This window comes from Procambarus clarkii, chromosome 17 (genome assembly GCF_040958095.1).
Source record: "Procambarus clarkii isolate CNS0578487 chromosome 17, FALCON_Pclarkii_2.0, whole genome shotgun sequence".
NCBI classification, from domain to species: Eukaryota; Metazoa; Arthropoda; class Malacostraca; order Decapoda; family Cambaridae; genus Procambarus; species Procambarus clarkii.
In genome coordinates, this window is record NC_091166.1 from 38,984,798 (window position 1) to 39,004,820 (window position 20,023).

Consider the following 20,023-nt stretch of genomic DNA (forward strand, 5'->3'; position numbering starts at 1 on the left):
CCAGTATCACTACTACCACCACCACCACCACCACCAGTATCACTACCACCACCACCACCACCACCACCAGTATCACTACCACCACCACCACCACCACCACAAAATGCTACATCCTGAACCATTACTCCAGCAGTCACTAAATCTGTTACCACCACCAACCACAACACTCCCACCATCAACCACAACACTCCCACCACCAACCACAACACTCCCACCACCAACCACAACACTCCCACCACCAACCTTTGTGGTAGGCCTATGAGTGAAAGATATTTAACCTCTTTCATCCTATTAATGGACAACAGAATCGCTGCCCTCTGCCCCTTTAGCTGACATAGCCTCATGACTGATGGCCTGATCAGCCAAACTGTTTGTGTCGGCAGCGCCCCGCTGACGTAAGCAACGTGACCGGTTGTTCAGGCATTCCCGTTAGGAAGGTAGTTTCCTCTGTACAAGGGGACTGTTGGCAGTTCGCAAACGTTCAGCGCAGTTATTCCACATTATTCCATTTATACATTAAGTTGCTAACTATGTGTGTTATAAACGATAATAATTGTTAATGACCACCTCAAAATTATTAACGCGGTATGATAAACTGTAATACATGCATGCAAAAAGTGGTGACATTAGAGTAGCGGTACAGAGGGGGGAGGTATATAAGCATGTGGAGGGCAGGAGAGAGCTGGACATGAGTGGCTAGGTAATAGAGGGTCAGTGTGGGGTGTGAGTGAGTTGAGGCAAGCCAGCCCGCACACCATCCACTTTAACTCTCCAATACACGCCTCCATCTTTCCACATGCTCTCCCTCTCTCCCCTCCACTCTGCTTCCCTCCCTCTCGGCCCTCCACTCTACTTCCCTCCCTCTCTTGTCCTCTTGCTTGCTGGCTTCTCCCATCTTTGGCATTTGAGATTATATCTCCTTTTTGTCAAGTCTCATTCTGCAATTTGAAACCCTAATCTGGGCCTGTAGTATGTGTGTGTGTATATGTACATTATATATATATATATATATATATATATATATATATATATATATATATATATATATATATATATAAATATATATATATATATATATATATATATATATATATATATATATATATATATATATATATATATATATATATACATACCAGCGATACAAAGATGCGAGAAACAACTATACGACAGTAAGGAGAGAGGCAGAAAGAAATTTTGAAAAATGGATAGCGGATAAATGTAAAACAGAACCGGGCCTATTCTACAAATTCATAAACAACAAATTGCAGGTGAAGGATAATATCCAGAGGTTGAAAATGGGAAACAGATTCACAGAAAATGAAAAGGAAATGTGTGAAACATTAAATGAAAAGTTCCAAAGTGTGTTTGTACAAAATGAAATCTTCAGAGAACCAGACAATAAGAATTCCAGAGAACAACATAGAGCGGATAGAGGTGTCTAGAGATGAAGTGGAAAATATGCTAAAGGAGCTCAGTAAGAACAAAGCAACTGGCCCAGATGGAGTTTCACCATGGGTTCTGAGTGAATGTGCATCAGAGCTCACCATTCCACTTCACCTGATCTTTCAGGCATCCCTGTGTACAGGAATCGTAGCAGATGTGTGGAAACAGGCTAACATAGTTCCAATCTACAAAAGTGGCAGCAGGGAAGACCTCCTCAATTATAGATCTGTATCATTGACAAGTGTAATAGTGAAAGTATTGGAAGAACTAATCAAAACTAAATGGGTAGAACACCTGGAGAGAAATGATATAATATCAGACAGACAGTATGATTTTCGATCTGGAAGATCCTGTGTATCGAATTTACTCAGTTTCTACGATCGAGCCACAGAGATATTACAGGAAAGAGATGGTTGGGTTGACTGCATCTATCTGAACCTAAAAAAGGTTTTCGACAGAGTTCCACATAAGAGGTTGTTCTGGAAACTGGAAAATATTGGAGGGGTGACAGGTAAGCTTTTAACATGGATGAAAAATTTTCTGACTGATTGAAAATTAGGGCAGTAATCAGAGGCAATGTATCAGACTGGAGAAATGTCACAAATGGAGTACCACAGGGCTCAGTTCTTGCACCAGTGATGTTTATTGTCTACATAAATGATCTACCAGTTGGTATACAGAATTATATGAACATGTTTGCTGATGATGCTAAGATAATAGGAAGGATAAGAAACTTAGATGATTGTCATGCCCTTCAAGATGACCTGGACAAAATAAGTATATGGAGCACCACTTGACAAATGGAATTTAATGTTAATAAATGCCATGTTATGGTATGTGGAATAGGAGAACAGAGACCCCACACAACCTATATATATTATGTGAGAAATCTTTAAAGAATTCTGATAGAGAAGGAGATCTAGGGGTGGTTCTAGATAGAAAACTATCACCTGAGGACCACATAAAGAATATTGTGTGAGGAGCCTATGCCACGCTTTCTAACTTCAGAGTTGCTTTTAAATACATGGATGGCGATATACTAAAGAAATTGTTCACAACTTTTGTTAGGCCAAAGCTAGAATATGCAGCAGTTGTGTGGTGCCCATATCTTAAGAAGCACATCAACAAACTGGAAAAGGTGCAAAGACATGCTACTAAGTGGCTACCAGAACTGAAGGGCAAGAGCTACGAGGAGAGGTTAGAGGCATTAAATATACCAAAACTAGAAGACAGAAGAAAAAGAGGTGATATGATCACTACATACAAAATAGTAACAGGAATTGATAAAATCGATAGGGAAGATTTCCTGAGACCTGGAACTTCAAGAACAAGAGGTCATAGATTTAAACTAGCTAAACACAGATGCCGAAGAAATATAAGAAAATTCACTTTCGCAAACAGAGTGGTAGACGGTTGGAACAAGTTAGGTGAGAAGGTGGTGGAGGCCAAGACCGTCAGTACTTTCAAAGCGTTATATGACAAAGAGTGCTGCGAAGACGGGACACCACGAGCGTAGCTCTCATCCTGTAACTACACTTAGGTAATTACACGAGTTGTTGCATTTTTGTACAGCCACTAGCAAGCATAGCTTTTCAGGTCCTTAATCCTATGTTTTCCCAGAATATGACCCTGCCAAACGATTTAACAAGCAGGTACCCATTTTATTGTTGGGTTAAACAGAAGCTACAGTTAAGCTACAATTTGCGCTGAGCAAATCCTCCCCGGCCAGGGTACGATCCCAGGGCAAAGTGCTCACAAATCGCCAGGCAATCAGCTTACCACTCTGCCAAGGGGACATTCTTGAGAAAGGCACTTCCAGCATGAGACTATTGAAGTTTGAGACCCCAAGTGCTATGGGTGCCAACTACTGGTTGTCCATGGAGTTGGGCCAGGTGCGGAACTTTGAGAATGCTTGCCTTGTATGTACATAACAGTAAGTCCACCAATGTCATGACGATGTTGCAAGCTCTGATTTTCAGACCATTCCCACCAGACTTGGTTAAGACTAGAGATGAGCCCTCTTGCACAGCTCTCCACTTTATCCAAATGTCTGATGAATGAAAGGGGCAGGCAATCCAGGAGAGGGGTGCATACTGTAGATGAGAGCAAACTGCTTCCTTTAAGGTTTTGCAATCTTTGCTGTCAAGAAGGTGTGAGATGCGCCATAGGGCTGTAAGTTTCCTGGCTGATTTTGAGCTAAGTTGTCATTCATATTGTCATTGAAGTGTCAAACTTCATTCCGAAAATGAAATTTGCAATGTGTAGTCTAGTTATCATTGTTACTAGTCTAGTTATCATTGTTATTTCTCAGCTACAAATGTGACCTGCCATCTCCTACCTCAGGTAGAAATCGCTGAAAGTGATTAATGAGTCTTGTAGTAGTTGGCATTTCTTCCTTTCTCTTTTTTTTTTTTTTTTAACAAACTATGGTTCATTATTTTCTCTTTTGCACACTCTCCTCTCTTCTTCCTGTCTTTCTCCTTATAAATTTATGAAATGCAAAATTTTAATTAATTGTGTGGTTGTTCGTGAGTGTATGCCAGTTCTCAGGTTGGTGTTGAGAATCTGGACTATAATTTCATATGGATATTTTTATACAATAAATATTTTTTAAATATTTATATTTAAAGTTTACCTAAGGTAAAGTTTACCTAATGTAAATAAAGTTTACCTTAGAGTTTCTCACTATTTAAAGTTCATTTAAAATGTCTAAAGTAACACATGCACATTCTTTTAACAGGGAACAGATGACCTTTATGCCATTAAGATATTGAAAAAAGACATCATCATTCAAGACGATGATGTAGAGTGCACTATGATAGAGAAAAGAGTCCTTGCCTTGGCCAGCAAGCCACCCTTCCTCGTTCAGCTCCACTCATGCTTCCAGACTATGGTAGGTGTTGTTAGTAGCATCACTTTTGTTACCATACTGTAGGTCTTGTTGGTAGCTGCACATCTGCTTCCAGATTATTGGCTGGAATGCTGATAAGTACACTAAGGCAATGTTGACAGCTACAATTTTGCTTCCTAATTATATTTGGTCATAAGAACATAAGAATGAAGGTATCTGCAAAAGGCCTATTGGCCCATATGAGGCAGCTCACATTTATACCCACCCAGTCTCATTCATATATATGTCTATCCTATACTTGAAACAATCAAGTGATCCTACTTCTATTATGTTATGTGGTAATTGGTTCCACAAATCAACAACACTGTTACCAAACCAGTATTTCCCAGGTCTTTCCTCAATCTAAACTTATCCAATTTATACGCATTGTTTCAAATTCAAAATTCAAATTCAAATGTTTATTCAGGTAAAGTACATACATACAAGGGGTGATACAAATATTGCTGAATTTATAGATAGAGCTAGTACATACAATGCTACTACGTTTCGTGTTCTATTTTGTGTTGATACTTTTAATACCCTATTAATATCCCCTTTGTTATGCCTATTCATCCACTTGTACACCTCTATCATGTCACTCCAAATTCTTCGCCTTCTAGATAATGTAATTTAAGCTTTGTCAATCTTTCTTCATATGACAGGTTTCTAATTTACGGGATTAACTTTGTCATCCTACACTGGACGTGTTCTAGTGAATTTATATCCTTTCTATAGTATGGCGACCAAAATTGAACTGCATAATTTAATTCGGGCGTAACCAGAGCAAGATATAGGTGAAGAACAACACCAGGTGTCTTATTACTAGTGTTTCAATAAATAAATTCCAATGTCCTATTTGCCTTTTTTTGAACATTTATGCATTGATTTTTTGGTTTTAAATTCTAATTAATCATAACTCCCAGATCCCTTTCGCAGTCCGACTTTGCAATCTCAACACCATCTAGCTTGTATCTTGTAACTCTATCATCATTACCAAGCCACAAATCCTAAATTTAGTCAGCTTTAAACTGCATTTGCCAATCTTTTGACCATTTCAAAACCCTATTTAGACCATATTTTGACCATTTCATAACCCTATTTAGATCATCCTTTGACCATTTCATAACCCCCTATTTTAAACCATCTTTTGACCATTTCATAACCCTATTTAGATCGTCTTGTCAGCTTCACTGAGACTTATTGACTGTTAAATGTTTATTGCTTATGTTAGCAATATTGTTAGTATTGCTTGTAGATATTGTTAAGTATGTTGCCCTCAAGTAAATCAGGTATTAATCAGGTGTAAATCAGGTTCCAGTATACTTAGGCTTGATAGCTCCGTCTTCAGCTTTCCCTTGGGCCTCCAGCTTTGGTTGCAGTTAATCTCAAGGCACGGTCTTGGTCAGTTGCACTCAGACAATGCACTGGTAGTCTATTGCTTAAGCCCGGGAGATTCAATTCAGCTACTTCCTTTGTGGTGAAGTATTCTGGCCATATCCTCTTTTCTGGAATCTCTGGGTTTAGTACCCCAGGTACTAAAGGTACCAGGTACCAGGTACTAAAACAGGTACTAAACAGGTACTAACAGGTACCAGGCACTAAAAACCCATATCCAAGGTTGTATCAAATGTCTTGACTAGAGCAGGTGGGCCTTTATGGTTATGCAGGTATACGTACTCTGTGCTGTACAGTAAATATCTGCTTTGTAAGGAGGTGTGAGTACTCTTAGTTGATTTTTATGCTTTGCCAGGAGGTGTGATAACTTGGTTGATTTATGGACTGCATTATTGTAAGTTTACAGTGTTTTAACCCTTGCACTGCTCACCTATTTTCGGCAAAAACGTCTTGGTGCAATTGTCAAGGACATATTTTTGTTATTTTTACAAATGTTCAGGTAAATTTAATGTCAAAATGTTTCCAAAGTCAACTATTTCCATTTCAAAACACAAATAGTAATGAAAACATTAAAAAACATTAAAATATAGCCAAATTAAAAAACAAAGAGCACAACTCTCTGAGCGCCTAAAGGCGCTTTGCGCAGTGCAGTGGTTAAGTTGATTTAATTCAGTTAAAGTTTTTTTTCAGTTTGGGTAAGTTTTATTTATTTAAAATAATACACATGGTTTTGTCTACAATTATCTTTAACATCACAGTATGTATATAATCCAGAATGAATGTCTTGACAGCACTGAAAGTGAATTAGTGAGTGTTCATGGGATAATAGAAGAGGCAAACAAGAGAGAGAGAGAGAGGAGACATTTACATTTGTTATAAAATTTTACAATTTTGTTTGTACAGTACAGTAATGTAAAATATTCCAGTTTAGGAGATCAGAAATACATTCTTAATCATCCTCATGTAATTAATTCCTCTCCAGTTTCTAATACTATATATTTATAATAATTTAACTGATATTAATAATTCAATGGGTAATCTATGAGTAAAAATTAATAAGTTCCAGAAGTAATCACTGTGATATGATGATTTTATATTGTGTGTTTTGCAGGACCGATTATACTTTGTGATGGAGTATGTGAATGGTGGCGATCTCATGTTCCAGATCCAACAGTGTGGCAAGTTCAAGGAACCTGTTGCTGTGTATGTACCTATTACATATTGCCTCACTTTCCTCATAGGCTTGTAATTCACGTTGATCATAAATACTGTATGTAAAATGTATGAAAGTATCTCTTTCCATGCTAAAGCATTTACTTGCAAGCTTCTTATAATCTCTGTATATTTGTCATTTGCAGTGCCAGATTAGTTTACATACATATTAATTTCCTTTTTTCAGCTGAATTTGCATATATATATCTTATGGAAATCTATGTGGCTTACTATCTAGGTTTATACCATATTTTAATTTGTCTTATTCTATTAGATTATAGATTATAGTCATAATCTTATTTTGGATTTGAATTTTATTTTCTTGCCTCAAATTTAAAACCTATCTTTGGATCTGTCTTGAGGTCATCCTGAGATGATTTCGGGGGCTTAGCGTCCCTGCGGCCCGGTTCTCGACCAGGCCTCCTTTTTGTTACACACTCCCAGGAAGCAGCCCGTAGCAGCTGTCTATCTCCCAGGTACCTATTTACTGCTAGGTAACAGGGACATCAGGGTGAAAGAAACATTTTGCCCACTTGTTTAGCATCTATGTCAGGTGCTAAATCTGGAATAAATGGGATTAGATTCCCACTCAATAGGTCATGTTCAAATATAAAGTGAGCTTAGTATCAAGAGGAAAGAAAATCATTCATTGCCCTTGAAAAGCTTCTTGCTGATCTTGACACTGTTTCTTCCTAAGCCCGAAGGTTAGTTGAGATCCTAATGGGTGCATAGGTCAAGATATGAAGCCAGGACAGCACTTTGCATCTGTACAGCAAGGTCTATTTGAATATCCTTTTGTGGTGTCAAACTGGTGTAAAGGTTTCTTTGTGGTTGTTCAATGCAGTGCATGGTGTCAAGCAGAAAGGCACTCTCATAGCACTCAAAACCCCTTTAAATCATGTTTGAAAACAGTCAAAACTATCAAGTAGCACTCTGTAAGAGAGTCCCAGTATCTGCAGTAAACTAGTGATTGCCTTGAGCAAAGTACAATATTGTCTAACCGTGCTTTTCTAATACTGTAGTGACTATGGGTGAGTGAGATCTAGCTCTGTGCCCTGCCTACTAGCTTTGTTGTACCTGGGTTTTACTTTTTTACTTTTACTGACATTCAAATTCATGTCATTTCTGGCTTTAAAGTTGTGGATGGAGTGGCTTCCATGATTTATTTCAGTGCATTTCACTTCTGTATCACCTGTACAGGATACTGTACAAGTATTTTCTTACATTATTTTAACTCATTTGAGTTTCCAGTTTGTCTCCATGTCTTCTTCCTTTATTTTCTTTCACTTTAAAAGGCTGTTCCTGTCCACCTTGCTTTTTATCCCAATATCTGCTATTTATGAGTCCATCTTAACAGCCATTGTAGGCCCCTGGGCAAAGCAATGCTTTGGGCCTGGGGCCCCCTACCCAGATGATGGGCCACACCCATCTGCTAAAGTACAGGATTACAGTCAGATAGTTATGCACAAATTATTTATATTTTAAATACAATTGAAAAGGGATTTGAATCACAGGCCTTTACAGTAAGATCAAGTAATTATCCACTCTGCCAAGAGATCTCTTATGAACAATATGGCAGCACTGGGCAGCAGTGGAGCCCCCTAGAATCATGGGGTCCCTGGGCAACTACCTACTATGCCCATGTGTTAAGATGGCACTGCATATGTAATGATCACATCACTCCTGTTAGAGGTGCGAGACTGAGTTTCTTAACCTATTCTCATAGCTTTTGAGGATGCAGCTCGCAATTTTCAACTAAACACTGGTCTGTTTTGATTCGCCTACCTTTCTGGGCACCTTTCCCAGTTGATGGCAAGTATGACATACTTTAAATGTAAAGTGCTCATAGGCCATTGAGCCTCCTTGGGGCTCTCTGAGGGGGGCCAGGTTCTGGCGCTGGTCCCTGGTAGGTAACAAGAACTCTGTGACTGATGACCCCAAATAGGATAGCACTATACAGTATCAGTGGGATAGCTTCAGGGAACCTCCAGGGCTCACCCAGAAACTAGCATTTCATTACATTCAATGTTGGGTTTTTAATTATATGTACTGTGCTGAATATGCAAAAATATGTTGTCTTTATTTTTTTTTTTAGATTTTTGTTTCCTTGATGCATTGTATCGAATATTAAGGAAGTGGTTCTGCTGGCAGGTTTTATGCAGCAGAGATTGCTATTGGACTGTTCTATCTGCACTCCCGTAGTATTGTGTATCGTGACCTGAAATTAGACAATGTACTCTTGGATCAAGATGGACACATTAAGATTGCTGATTTTGGCATGTGCAAAGAAGGTATTACAGGAGAAAAAACTACAAAGACTTTCTGTGGAACTCCAGATTACATTGCTCCAGAGGTTAGTATCTCAGAGGTTCATTTTGAGGTTTATCATAGGTATCAACTTGAAGTATACATTACTTTTGAATCTCTTTTAGAAGTTGTACATGCAATGATAAACATTACTTTCAATAGACATACATTCTGAGGTTGTATAGATTATTGAAACTTAATTTAAGTAGAAATTTGTTTAACTAAACTCATTACTCTATAAAATATTTAAAAGCCTTATGTGATCAAGGTTCTGATGTGGTTTGCAGATTATTTTGTATCAGCCATATGGGAAGAGCGTAGATTGGTGGGCGTATGGTGTCCTGCTCTACGAGATGTTGGTCGGCCAGCCACCATTTGATGGAGAAGATGAGGAGGAGCTTTTTGCTGCCATTACTGACCATAATGTTTCATACCCAAAGTCACTGTCCAAAGAAGCTAAGGAATGCTGCAAAGGTGTAAGTTTACATCAGAATACTGTACACTTGATACTAAATTTATATTCTGTACAATAAATACATTATAGATATGATATTTTTATGTACTTGTGTTTGCCTTAGTGTGTTTCCATTGCAAATGAATATAAAATACAGGAATTGTTTAAGTGTTTCATATGACTTAAACCCATAGCATGTACTGTACATACCTTATTATAATTACAAGAGGAATATTATGCCCAGGGACCATTTTCATTATTAATTTGGTCAAATTTAGACTTAAAACTAGTATTAGTTTTGACACAACTTAATTTAAAAAGTTGTTCCATCCCCAAACCACTCTGTTACTGAACAAATATGTTATGATATTCTTTCTACATTGGTATTTCTTGATCTGATATGCAGAGAACATGATACTTTTGAAATTTACTGTATTTAAAAACTTCCTTGTACTAAATTATAATTACTGTTCAAAATGGGTAATAATAATAATAATTAATACCTATTCTCAAAAAGGCATTGAACAGAAAACTCAGCATTACTGTTAATATTATTTTAAATTTATCAAAATTGACCTTAATTTTATGGAAGTATTTATATCTAAGTAGGCACTAAGAAGTAAGGGCATGTGGTGGTCACTAGAAACAAAAGGCCATTTCTCTCTCAGTTCTTGACCAAGCTGCCCCAGAAACGACTAGGGTGTGGCTACAAGGGTGAAGAGGATGTTCGAACACATCCATTCTTCAGAAGACTCGACTGGGAAAAGATAGAGAACCGAGAAGTTCAGCCGCCCTTCAAGCCTAAAATTGTGAGTGCCTATTTTCTGAGATGTTTTGTTTACATTGCCTACTTGGACTTCAGTTTGAAACCTTGATATATGGTGTTGGTATTGCATGGATACTGATGAACACCTTTGATGAGTGTTGATTAGTGCTTTTGTAAGCTGAACACCTTTCAAGCACTTCTATGAAGGATTTACTTGTTCCTACCTTTAAGTATCACAGTGCAAGTTGCAAAACACAATTTTAAAAGTATATCAAATATAGGAATACTTACAGTACTCACTCGAATAATTAAAATAATTAGTATGTTTTTTCTGGAGGGAGCCCCTTGTGGCTCCCTGAAGCTCCTATACTGATATAGTGTCAGACAGACAAGGTGCCATCAGTTTCCTAGTTCTTATTGGTCTACCGGGGACCACGAGCCAGGACCTGCCCCCCCCCCTTCCCTCAGAGAGGTGCAGGGAGCAGTGGCTCTATGAAAAACTTTATGCAAATTTATTCATATCAGCCGCCATCAAGGGAAGGCACCAAGAAAGTCACAGAAAAAAAGACCACTGCTTGGTTAGAAAACCAGACTGCAGTCCCAAAAGAATCAAAAGAACTCCCCCAACAATGTAAACAAATGGGTGAAAATTCATGAAACTAGTGAAAGCTAATTTGCCCCTCCTCTCCCCCCTTCATTTGTGGGGGAGGAGGGAGGAAGACTGGGTCAGTCAGCTGCTCCACCACCAGTTCTTGTACTGATGTGTTCATGCCTGGTTGCCTGCTCAGTTCACTCTGGCTCCAGTCTCCTGTTGTCAATTAAGTGGTGTTTTGCCTTTAGGGCCTTTCCTGTGCCCATTTGTGCAGTGTGAGCCAGGACTTTAGCATGCATGGAGCTGCATGTACTGAGGGTTTACCTCCCTGTGCACTTCTTGAGTATTGTATTTGCACGGTCAGGGTTCCCTGGATGGGGCGTGGCCAGTTCCAGCATTTGCCCCTTCCAACTTGGGTGTGGAGAGTGTGGATAGTTGAGCCTTCTCAAGTAACCAAGTTGAGAAGGCTCAACTTGGATAGTTGAGCCTTCTGGTACTGCTGAGGTTTCTGGCTGGCCCCCCCTCTTCTGAGGCCTCTCCCTTAGACTCTACTTTTCTATACTGGATTGTGAGCATGGACGATTGCTCTGCTCCAGGGCCCTCTTCTGCAGTTCCCGGGTCTTGGGAGTTGGGCCCCTTGGGCTAGTCGGAGTTGGGCCCCTTGTGTCTCGTTTGACCTTTCATGGGCATTGGTGTCTTCTGCAGAGGATCTTTTGTGTCAGGGGAGGGGTTTTCCTATCCCCTCTCCCTGTATAAGTTCGATTTGGGTGTGGCTTTCCCCAAGGTTCATTTCCTTGGTGGTGTCTGATATGAATAAATTTACATAAAATTTTTCATAGAGCCGCTGCTCCATGCACCTCTCTGAGGGAGCTTGTGGTCCCCAGTAGGCCAATAAGAGCTCCATGACTAATAGCACCTTGTAGTCTGCAACTACTGTATATCAGCTAGTAGCTTCAGGAAGCCACCGGGGCTCACCCAGAAATTGGCTATCATTACAGTTCATCGCTGGCTTTATGCACTCTAGAATTTCACCATCCAGCATTATTTTATTTTAATATTATACTCTTCCTAAAATATAAAAATTTTAAACCCTGAGAGATAAAAAATTATTGTAAATTCTTCATCTGTCATATGTTAAAGAAGTCCAAGTTAGTTAAAAATATAATCTGGTGCTCCTAGGATAGAGTGCAGGTGGTAACCAAGAAGAATGCTTTTATGCCATTTTTGACTTGCTGGAAGTATGCATCGTAAAATGTGACTTACTTTAAGCAATTGTAACAAATTGTGACTTAAATGCTCCCCAAGTCAAGATCATTCTGATCTCTGAGTTAGGATCGGACACATTCATGGGTTAACATTTTATGCAGCTGAGAACTAGTCAAACTGTTCTCACCATGTCATACTGGTACTAGGGTGACACTGGAGAATACTTAATCCAGCCTAAACTGTAAACAAACAAGTGTATAACACATACTTAAAAAGACATCCTAAGCAAAATTTGGCATCAAAGAGACTAACTATCAAACAGCCAGTTTGGTTACTACCCTCGAGTGCCACAAAGAGGCAGCACCTACACCACAACAAAGCCCTCCAGCACAAGCTAACCACAACCACAGTCCACCTACATCCTAGGCTAAGAAAACATCTCCAATAAGTACAAGATAGGCTGAGAAGGACGGTCTTGAATGTTTACACTTGATTGTATTGGGTCTTTTACATATTTTAATTACCTATATGGTGGTATATGGCCTCCTACACTGAGAGTTTAGGTGTGGGAGTTTAAGCTCTCCACTGATTTTAGTGTGTAAAATTTCTAGATCTTGCAGCTTGTATGCTGTATGATTGGTATGGATGCTAGGAAGCAGACCTCTTTGTTTCATGTTTGAATACTTCTTTGTGGCAACAGGTGGCTTGGCAGGCCTTCCACTTCTTCCTCTCTCTTCAGCATCTGCCCCTCTGTGTCAGTGGCTATGGTATTGTTTTTCTGCCCTTGCATTTTTTGGATCCTCAGCTGATACCTGGTACTGTCACCTCATATCATTTTGCCATGGCAGAACCTCTTTCATTATCTTTTTGAAATGGTTTTCATCTCACCTCACCCCTCCTTTTTCAGTTGTTTTTTACTTTTCTGACCAGTTCCCACTACTCTGAAACCATCATGGTCTTTGGATCACGTGTTGGAGATCTTGTCCAACCTTTGCTTGCAGATTTCTCTCTCTGTTGGAGTTCGTCTTTATGGCAACTTTTCTTTTGATACCACTGTAGGATTGGGGAGCTTTGCTGAGGGCATGTAATTTGCTCTTTTGGTGTCGGGGGTCATTTTCTTCACTTACAGCCTTTTCTTTTTTCTTGGCTAAGAATGAGACTTTGGTCATTCCTTTGGTCATTGACATTTGGTTTGTTCGGCTGGAGGTGTGACTTTTTTGTTTACTACTTATTCTGAGGTTGTGGGTACATTGTTGGTTACCCAATTCTAAAGTTCCTTGTTTCCAAGTCCATGTATCACAGGTGGTTCACTTTAGCTAGCCAATTGTGCATCCTCACATTTGTGATGTGGGCAAGTTTACTGCCTGGATGGCTTTTTTGCTACTGTTACCATGGTTAATGTCCACAGCCAGGGCTGCTGAGAGTTCAACATAGTGTTAGTTTTGCATTCCTTGTTGGACTTCCCTTGGTCTCACTGTCCCTACGTTGCACTTAGGCATTTTGAGGACACCTAATATCTTCTGCTCCAAGTCCTCATCTTCAACCATTCTTTTTCAACAGGTAATCCCAGTTTTCCAAAAATATAACATTAAATGCCCTTTTCTGGTGGGCCCCCAATAGTTTCCCATCCCTGCCTTGTTCCTGTCTCTTCCATGAGGTTAGAGTATAGGTAGCTTCCAGGTGAGGGAATGAGCTGGCTGGGAACCTGAATGACCCGGGCTACCATCTCATGGCAGTTGAGCACATCAAAGTTGAGGTTGTTTACTTCCAGGTAATGATCATTTACCTTGGTTATTTGGGGTCTCTATTTTCCTTCAACCAGTCACTTATTTTCTTGCACCCACACCTTCTGGTTATTGTAAGATATTATTTCCAGGCTTCACTTACCTCATTGAGTGAGTCAATAGGCAACAGATGGGTCTTTAAGGTTTGGAGTGTGAAGTTAAGTCTTGCTAGTACATGTGTACTGTGTAAGCTCGGGTATCTACTGGAAGCTCACCAGAAAAGAGTATTTCACTGCATTCAATGCTTAATTTTTTGTCAGTCATGTAATCAAGTACAGTTCATTACTACAACTCTTGAAATCCTATACTGTATTCAGTATAATGTACATTATTCCCAGCATTTCTAGATTACTTGTTTTGAAAGAAAAATTCTTCCAGTGTTAGTAAGGGAAAAGTTATCTTACAAAGTTATAGAAGCTGTATTGAAATTATCACAGTGTTCTTCTTGAGTTACTGCCTGTTTTTATGTATAATGTTGTTAGGTAAAGTAGCCAGCTGAATGAACTGCAAAGTAATAAAGTAGAAATAATGTAGAACCACTGCTAGTATTGTAGTTGAGACTGCTAGTAAAGCCATGTTAATTATTGCAAGTAGTGTGGCATATTTTGCATCATGTCAAAAGTATTTTCTCTGCACTAAGGAGGAAAACTTTACCTAAATGCTTTCATGTTTGTGAAATAATTACTCATGAATAAATAATTCCAAGGAGGACAGGATATTCTACAAACTTAAGTATCTTGTCTCCAAATTTTCTTCTGTTACCAATCTTATATTTCATATTCATTGCTTTCTCCTGTCACCTAATCTGTCAACTTGACTCATGTACCATCTTCCCTCTCCAGCCCCCACACTTGCTGCTTATGTTAACACATTCTCTGTTTGTCCTTGGTCTCTTATTTCTCGGGTGATGGCCATTGTCTTAGAAGATTACTCTACTCTCTACAAATTCAAATATTACATCCATCTGTGTGACAATATATTGCTTTTCTATTCTTGTAACTATCTAGAAGCTTGATTATGTATATACTGTACATTATTTTCTGGATTCACTTTTAGATGCATCTAATACAGGATTTTGTAGAGAATGGTTATTATTCTCAATACTTTTGCTTTATGCTTTCTTGTAAAAATCACTTATTACTCTATGATATGTCAGTTGAACGAATGTCTGGGACCTCTGGTACAGCTGGGTTTTTTTTTGTTTGTTTGCACAATATCAATATTGGTTACAGTTTCATTGAAAAACCTCTGCACAGCCTCTGTGTGTATCAACATATCTGAGTTACTGTACTGTATAATAATTATAGAACAATGTAAAAAATATATAATGGTGAATTACTCTGCAAATCTTTGTGCATGTTCTAAGATTTAATCGGAGCATGATGGCATGATTTCTTCGATGCATGTAGATTTTTAGAAATCATTGCTACTGAGGCAGTTTTACTCACAAGAAACTGTTGACCACAACCCTCAATTTGTTAGGATTTTTTTGTAATATTACTGTATATCCATAATATCAAACCGAATAGATTGCCATCTTTAACCAAACTTTTGACTTTGTACAATATACCATTTATGTATGTAAAATTAGCAACTATAACTCAGGGATTGATGACTTAGCTTTGGTTGAGTCATTTATATTAAAGAAATAAGTGTGCAGCCACTGAGAATACAGTGGCTTGTGGGTGCCAGAGCTCTGATGATGTGTGTGATAACCAGCCTAAGAAGGCTCTTGATGTTGATGGTTCTTGTTTCAACCCTTAAGAACCCTGCCTGAGACCAGGTATACTCCCTCTCCCCGATATTGAAAAGTGCTCCAGTTTTGTCCTGTGTATGTAGCACTAGTAGTTCTACATGTCGACCATTCCAAGTCTACCAGTTTGATATACTGTACTGTATTGTATTTTTTATTTTTTGGTTCTAATTAATGGATCTTGGATGCCAATTTCTGTCATCAGAGCCTCGACTTCAACTTATGTAACTCACACTATAGTACTTAAAAGGCTTGATTTTTCACGTGCTATTATATTTCAACACATCATATAGCGCTACTTCATTACATTTTAAATGCTTATTATTTTTATTTCATTTAACTTTTTTCTCAATTTTTTTTATTGGAGACCATTTTTGAATCTCCTACCTTAAGTATACTTAGAAGTCAGTTATCAAATACATTTTTTTTATCATTGAATGTTTTGCATAAATTCCTCAAGTGACTTTATTTTAAAACTCAATGAACCTTCGTACTGTAAATTGTTTTTGATCATTGTAATACCAACATCATAATGAAAATCCAATCACTACATCTCTCATTAGCTGGTCTTTTGTGGCTTCTTATATCAAGTCAGCTTTTCCTTTATTGGAATTTCCAGTTTTGTTTTCGGCTTGATGAAATTTTTTCCCAAAATATTGCTGGCTTTATAGTTATGTCCAAATTTGTTACAGCCTACCTTGTTTTTTCCTAGATATCCTTATTTTTCTCTAGATAACCTTATTTTTCCCCTAGATAGTCTTATTTTACTTTAATCTCTTTGTATAAGTTCTGCGCTGCTCAGCATGTAATTTTTTATTCTCCTCAGTTTTTGTCCATCATAGTCCTAGCGTGTTCTCTCAAACCTCTAAATTATTTTCTTCTGTAGTTTTTATCTGATATTTATTTAAAGTATAATATTTTTGCTGCTATTTTGTTGCGAAGTTAATCAAGGGCTTATGTTTCTTTCGTTAATTATAGATTATTTTCCACTTCCAAATTATCTTTCAAATCCAAAGATTTTTTGTAACAAATTTAATGCTTTCCTCATTACCATAGTTTTAACAATTGTGCCACCTACTTTAAATTCATTGTCACCTCAGTCCCAAAAAATTCACAAGTTTTTTCCAATTCATATTAATTTTTATTATTATAGTAATATTATTTTCCAAATTTCATATTAGCAACAGTGTAATCTTTTGAGTACTGTACCAATTTTTTGGCTAATTTGTTAGTCACTTTCCATGTTATGCAAATGTATTAGATTGTCCCCCGACTCGGAATATCCCACTCTATTCCTTGTATTTTTGTAAATTATAAATTTTTACCATCATTTGGTTTGTACACCTGAACCCATTGCCATCTACTTCCAAACCTAACTCTTATGAGCCAGAGTAATCCAAGTGAGTCATGACTTTTCTTTTTCAATATAACCAGGCCTTTGATGTAAAAGTTTGTAGATGTTTTTGCACTTTATGAACTCTCTCGTTGTTCTTGAATATTAAAACTATTATTGTACAGTTCAAATGCTCTTGCAGTTCTTGAGTACAATGGTCCTAAAATGCGTGTATCCTAAAATTATTATTGTAATGTGTATGTAAAATGTGTGTGTGTGTGTGTGTGTGTGTGTGTGTGTGTGTGTGTGTGTGTGTGTGTGTACAGTTTGCCCTATGTAGTTCTTCCCAAAAGTGTGTAGTACAGGTAGTAGTGGTAAATCAACTATACATTTGTGTTATATCTTGCCATAACTCCTCATTTATGTTCTGCTAAAAATAATGTTATGTATACATTATACCAGATCTCTCTCTCATAGTGCTAACGAGTGCTGTGTGGGTATCACAGGTCATGAAGTGATCTCCTGTGCAAATAATTAGTATAAGTAGTAGTTCATGGAATCATGAATACAGATCCAAAGCAAAGCAAACTTTCAAGCATTCATTGAAGGCTGTAACCATTATTCATTGATGTGACTTTTATTTGCTGATAGGAATTTCATTTAATGATACAACAGATTTGGTTAATGACGAATACTCCAAAAAATTGAATTGAAAACTTGTTTAGTTTTACAAAATTACAAAAAGTTATGAAATCAGTGGAAGATTGTAGATTGAAATGACAATCTTTCCAGTAAAACATTTAATATGATTAAAATTATATATCCTTGAATGGTATTTATGACTTAACATATTTAGTTTAGTTCATTTATTATGCACCCCATACCCATCTTGTGGGCATTAGTGGAAAGGGTTACAAAGGCACATAATGGGCTCAGGGACTGCACACCACAATTCATTTAGCTAAGCAAGTTACAATCTTGATGAGCTAGTTACAAAATTCGATACACATTGCACATCATCAATGGCTTCGAGAGCGTACATCAATATGTACTAGCATGTAACTCCACACTTTGTGAAGCATAAACAGAAATTTGAGAAAGTTCAGAGGTTTACAACTAATTTAGTACAAGAATTGAGAGGCCTAAGCTATATTATTCACTTTTGCAAACAGAGTAGCAAACCATTGGAACAAGTTAGGTGAGAAGGTGGTGGAGGCTAAAACCGTCAGTAGTTTCAAAGCGTTATTTGACAAAGCTGCTGGGAAGACGGGACACCACAAGCATTGCTCTCATCCTGTAACTACACTTCAGTAATTACTCAACCTCCACAATAACCACAACCACTGCTATAGCTATAACCACAACCACCATGATAGCCACACCCAACACAATAGTCATGATAGGAAGACGGGATACCACGAGCATAGCTCTCATCCTGTAACTACACTTAGATAATTACCCACCACAATAGCTACAACCACCACAATAGCCACACCCACTATAATAACCACGAACATCACAATAGACACAACCACCATAATAACCACAACCACCACTATAGACACAACACTATAACTACAACAACTACCACTATAGGCAACCACCACTAGAGGTAACCACCACCATAGCCACTACAACCATCACTGTGCAAGGGCATGAGTAAGGATGAGCGTGAGAGACCCTATATAAGGATGGGGGGAATGAGAGACCCTGTGGAAGGGGGGGGGGGGGGAATGAGAGACCTGTGGAAGGGGGGGGGGGAATGAGAGACCTGTGGAAGGGGGGGGGGAATGAGAGACCCTGTGGAAGGGGGGGAATGAGAGACCCTGTGGAAGGGGGGGAATGAGAGACCCTGTGGAAGGGGGGAATGAGAGACCCTGTGGAAGGGGGGGAATGAGAGACCTTTGGAAGGGGGGGAAATGAGAGACCCTGTGGAAGGGGGGGAATGAGAGACCCTGTGGAAGGGGGGGGAATGAGAGACCCTGTGGAAGGGGGGAATGAGAGACCCTGTGGAAGGGGGGAATGAGAGACCCTGTGGAAGGGGGGAATGAGAGACCCTGTGGAAGGGGGGAATGAGAGACCCTGTGGAAAGGGGGAATGAGAGACCCTGTGGAAGGGGGGGGAATGAGAGACCCTGTGGAAGGGGGGGGAATGAGAGACCCTGTGGAAGGGGGGGGGAATGAGAGACCCTGTGGAAGGGGGGGAATGAGAGACCCTGTGGAAGGGGGGGGAATGAGAGACCCTGTGGAAGGGGGGAATGAGAGACCCTGTAGAAGGGGGGAATGAGAGACCCCGTGGAAGGGGGAAATGAGAGATCCTCTGGAAGGGGAAATGAGAGCCCCTCTGTACTCACCACCTAGTTGTGCTTGTGAGAGCTGAGCTTCGGCTCTTTGATCCTGCCTCTCAACTATCAATCAACTGGCAATTACCTAAGTGTAGTTACAGGATAAAAGCTTCGCTCCTGGTGTCCTGTCTTCCAAGCACTCTTTATCATATAACAAAAAACAATCGATTCGCCTGGACTCTAGGAGAGACAAACTGTGGACCCCTCATGTGTTAGTGTGAAGCACGTGTGTGCACAGTACAGGTTCCTGGGCTATATCATATCTACACTTGAAACTATGTATGGAGTCAGCCTCCACCACATCACTGCCTAATGCATTCCATTTCTTAAGTACTCTGACACTGAACAAGTTCTTTCTAATGTTCTTGTAGGTCATTTGGGTACTAAGTTTCCACCTGTGTCTCCTTGTTTGCATACCACCCATGCTAAATAATTTATCTTTATCTAGCCTGTCAATTCCTCTGAGAATTTTATAGGCAGTGATCATGTCTCCCCTAACTCTTCTGTCTTCCAGTGCTGTGAGGTTTAGTTCCAGTAATCT

General features: G+C 38.9%; 1 protein-coding gene across 3 annotated transcripts in view; it reads left to right on the top strand.

Annotated features, from left to right (window-relative positions):
* The window catches only part of Pkc53E (Protein C kinase 53E), a 272,916-nt gene that overhangs the window by 219,327 nt on the left and 33,566 nt on the right, over positions 1-20,023 (top strand). For all 3 annotated transcript variants that reach the window (XM_045765515.2, XM_045765513.2, XM_045765514.2), the window contains exons 9-13: positions 4,187-4,339; positions 6,843-6,934; positions 9,095-9,296; positions 9,538-9,726; positions 10,373-10,513. In XM_045765515.2, coding sequence (XP_045621471.1) covers positions 4,187-4,339; positions 6,843-6,934; positions 9,095-9,296; positions 9,538-9,726; positions 10,373-10,513 — 777 coding nt within the window. The remainder of the gene's footprint in view (positions 1-4,186; positions 4,340-6,842; positions 6,935-9,094; positions 9,297-9,537; positions 9,727-10,372; positions 10,514-20,023) is intronic.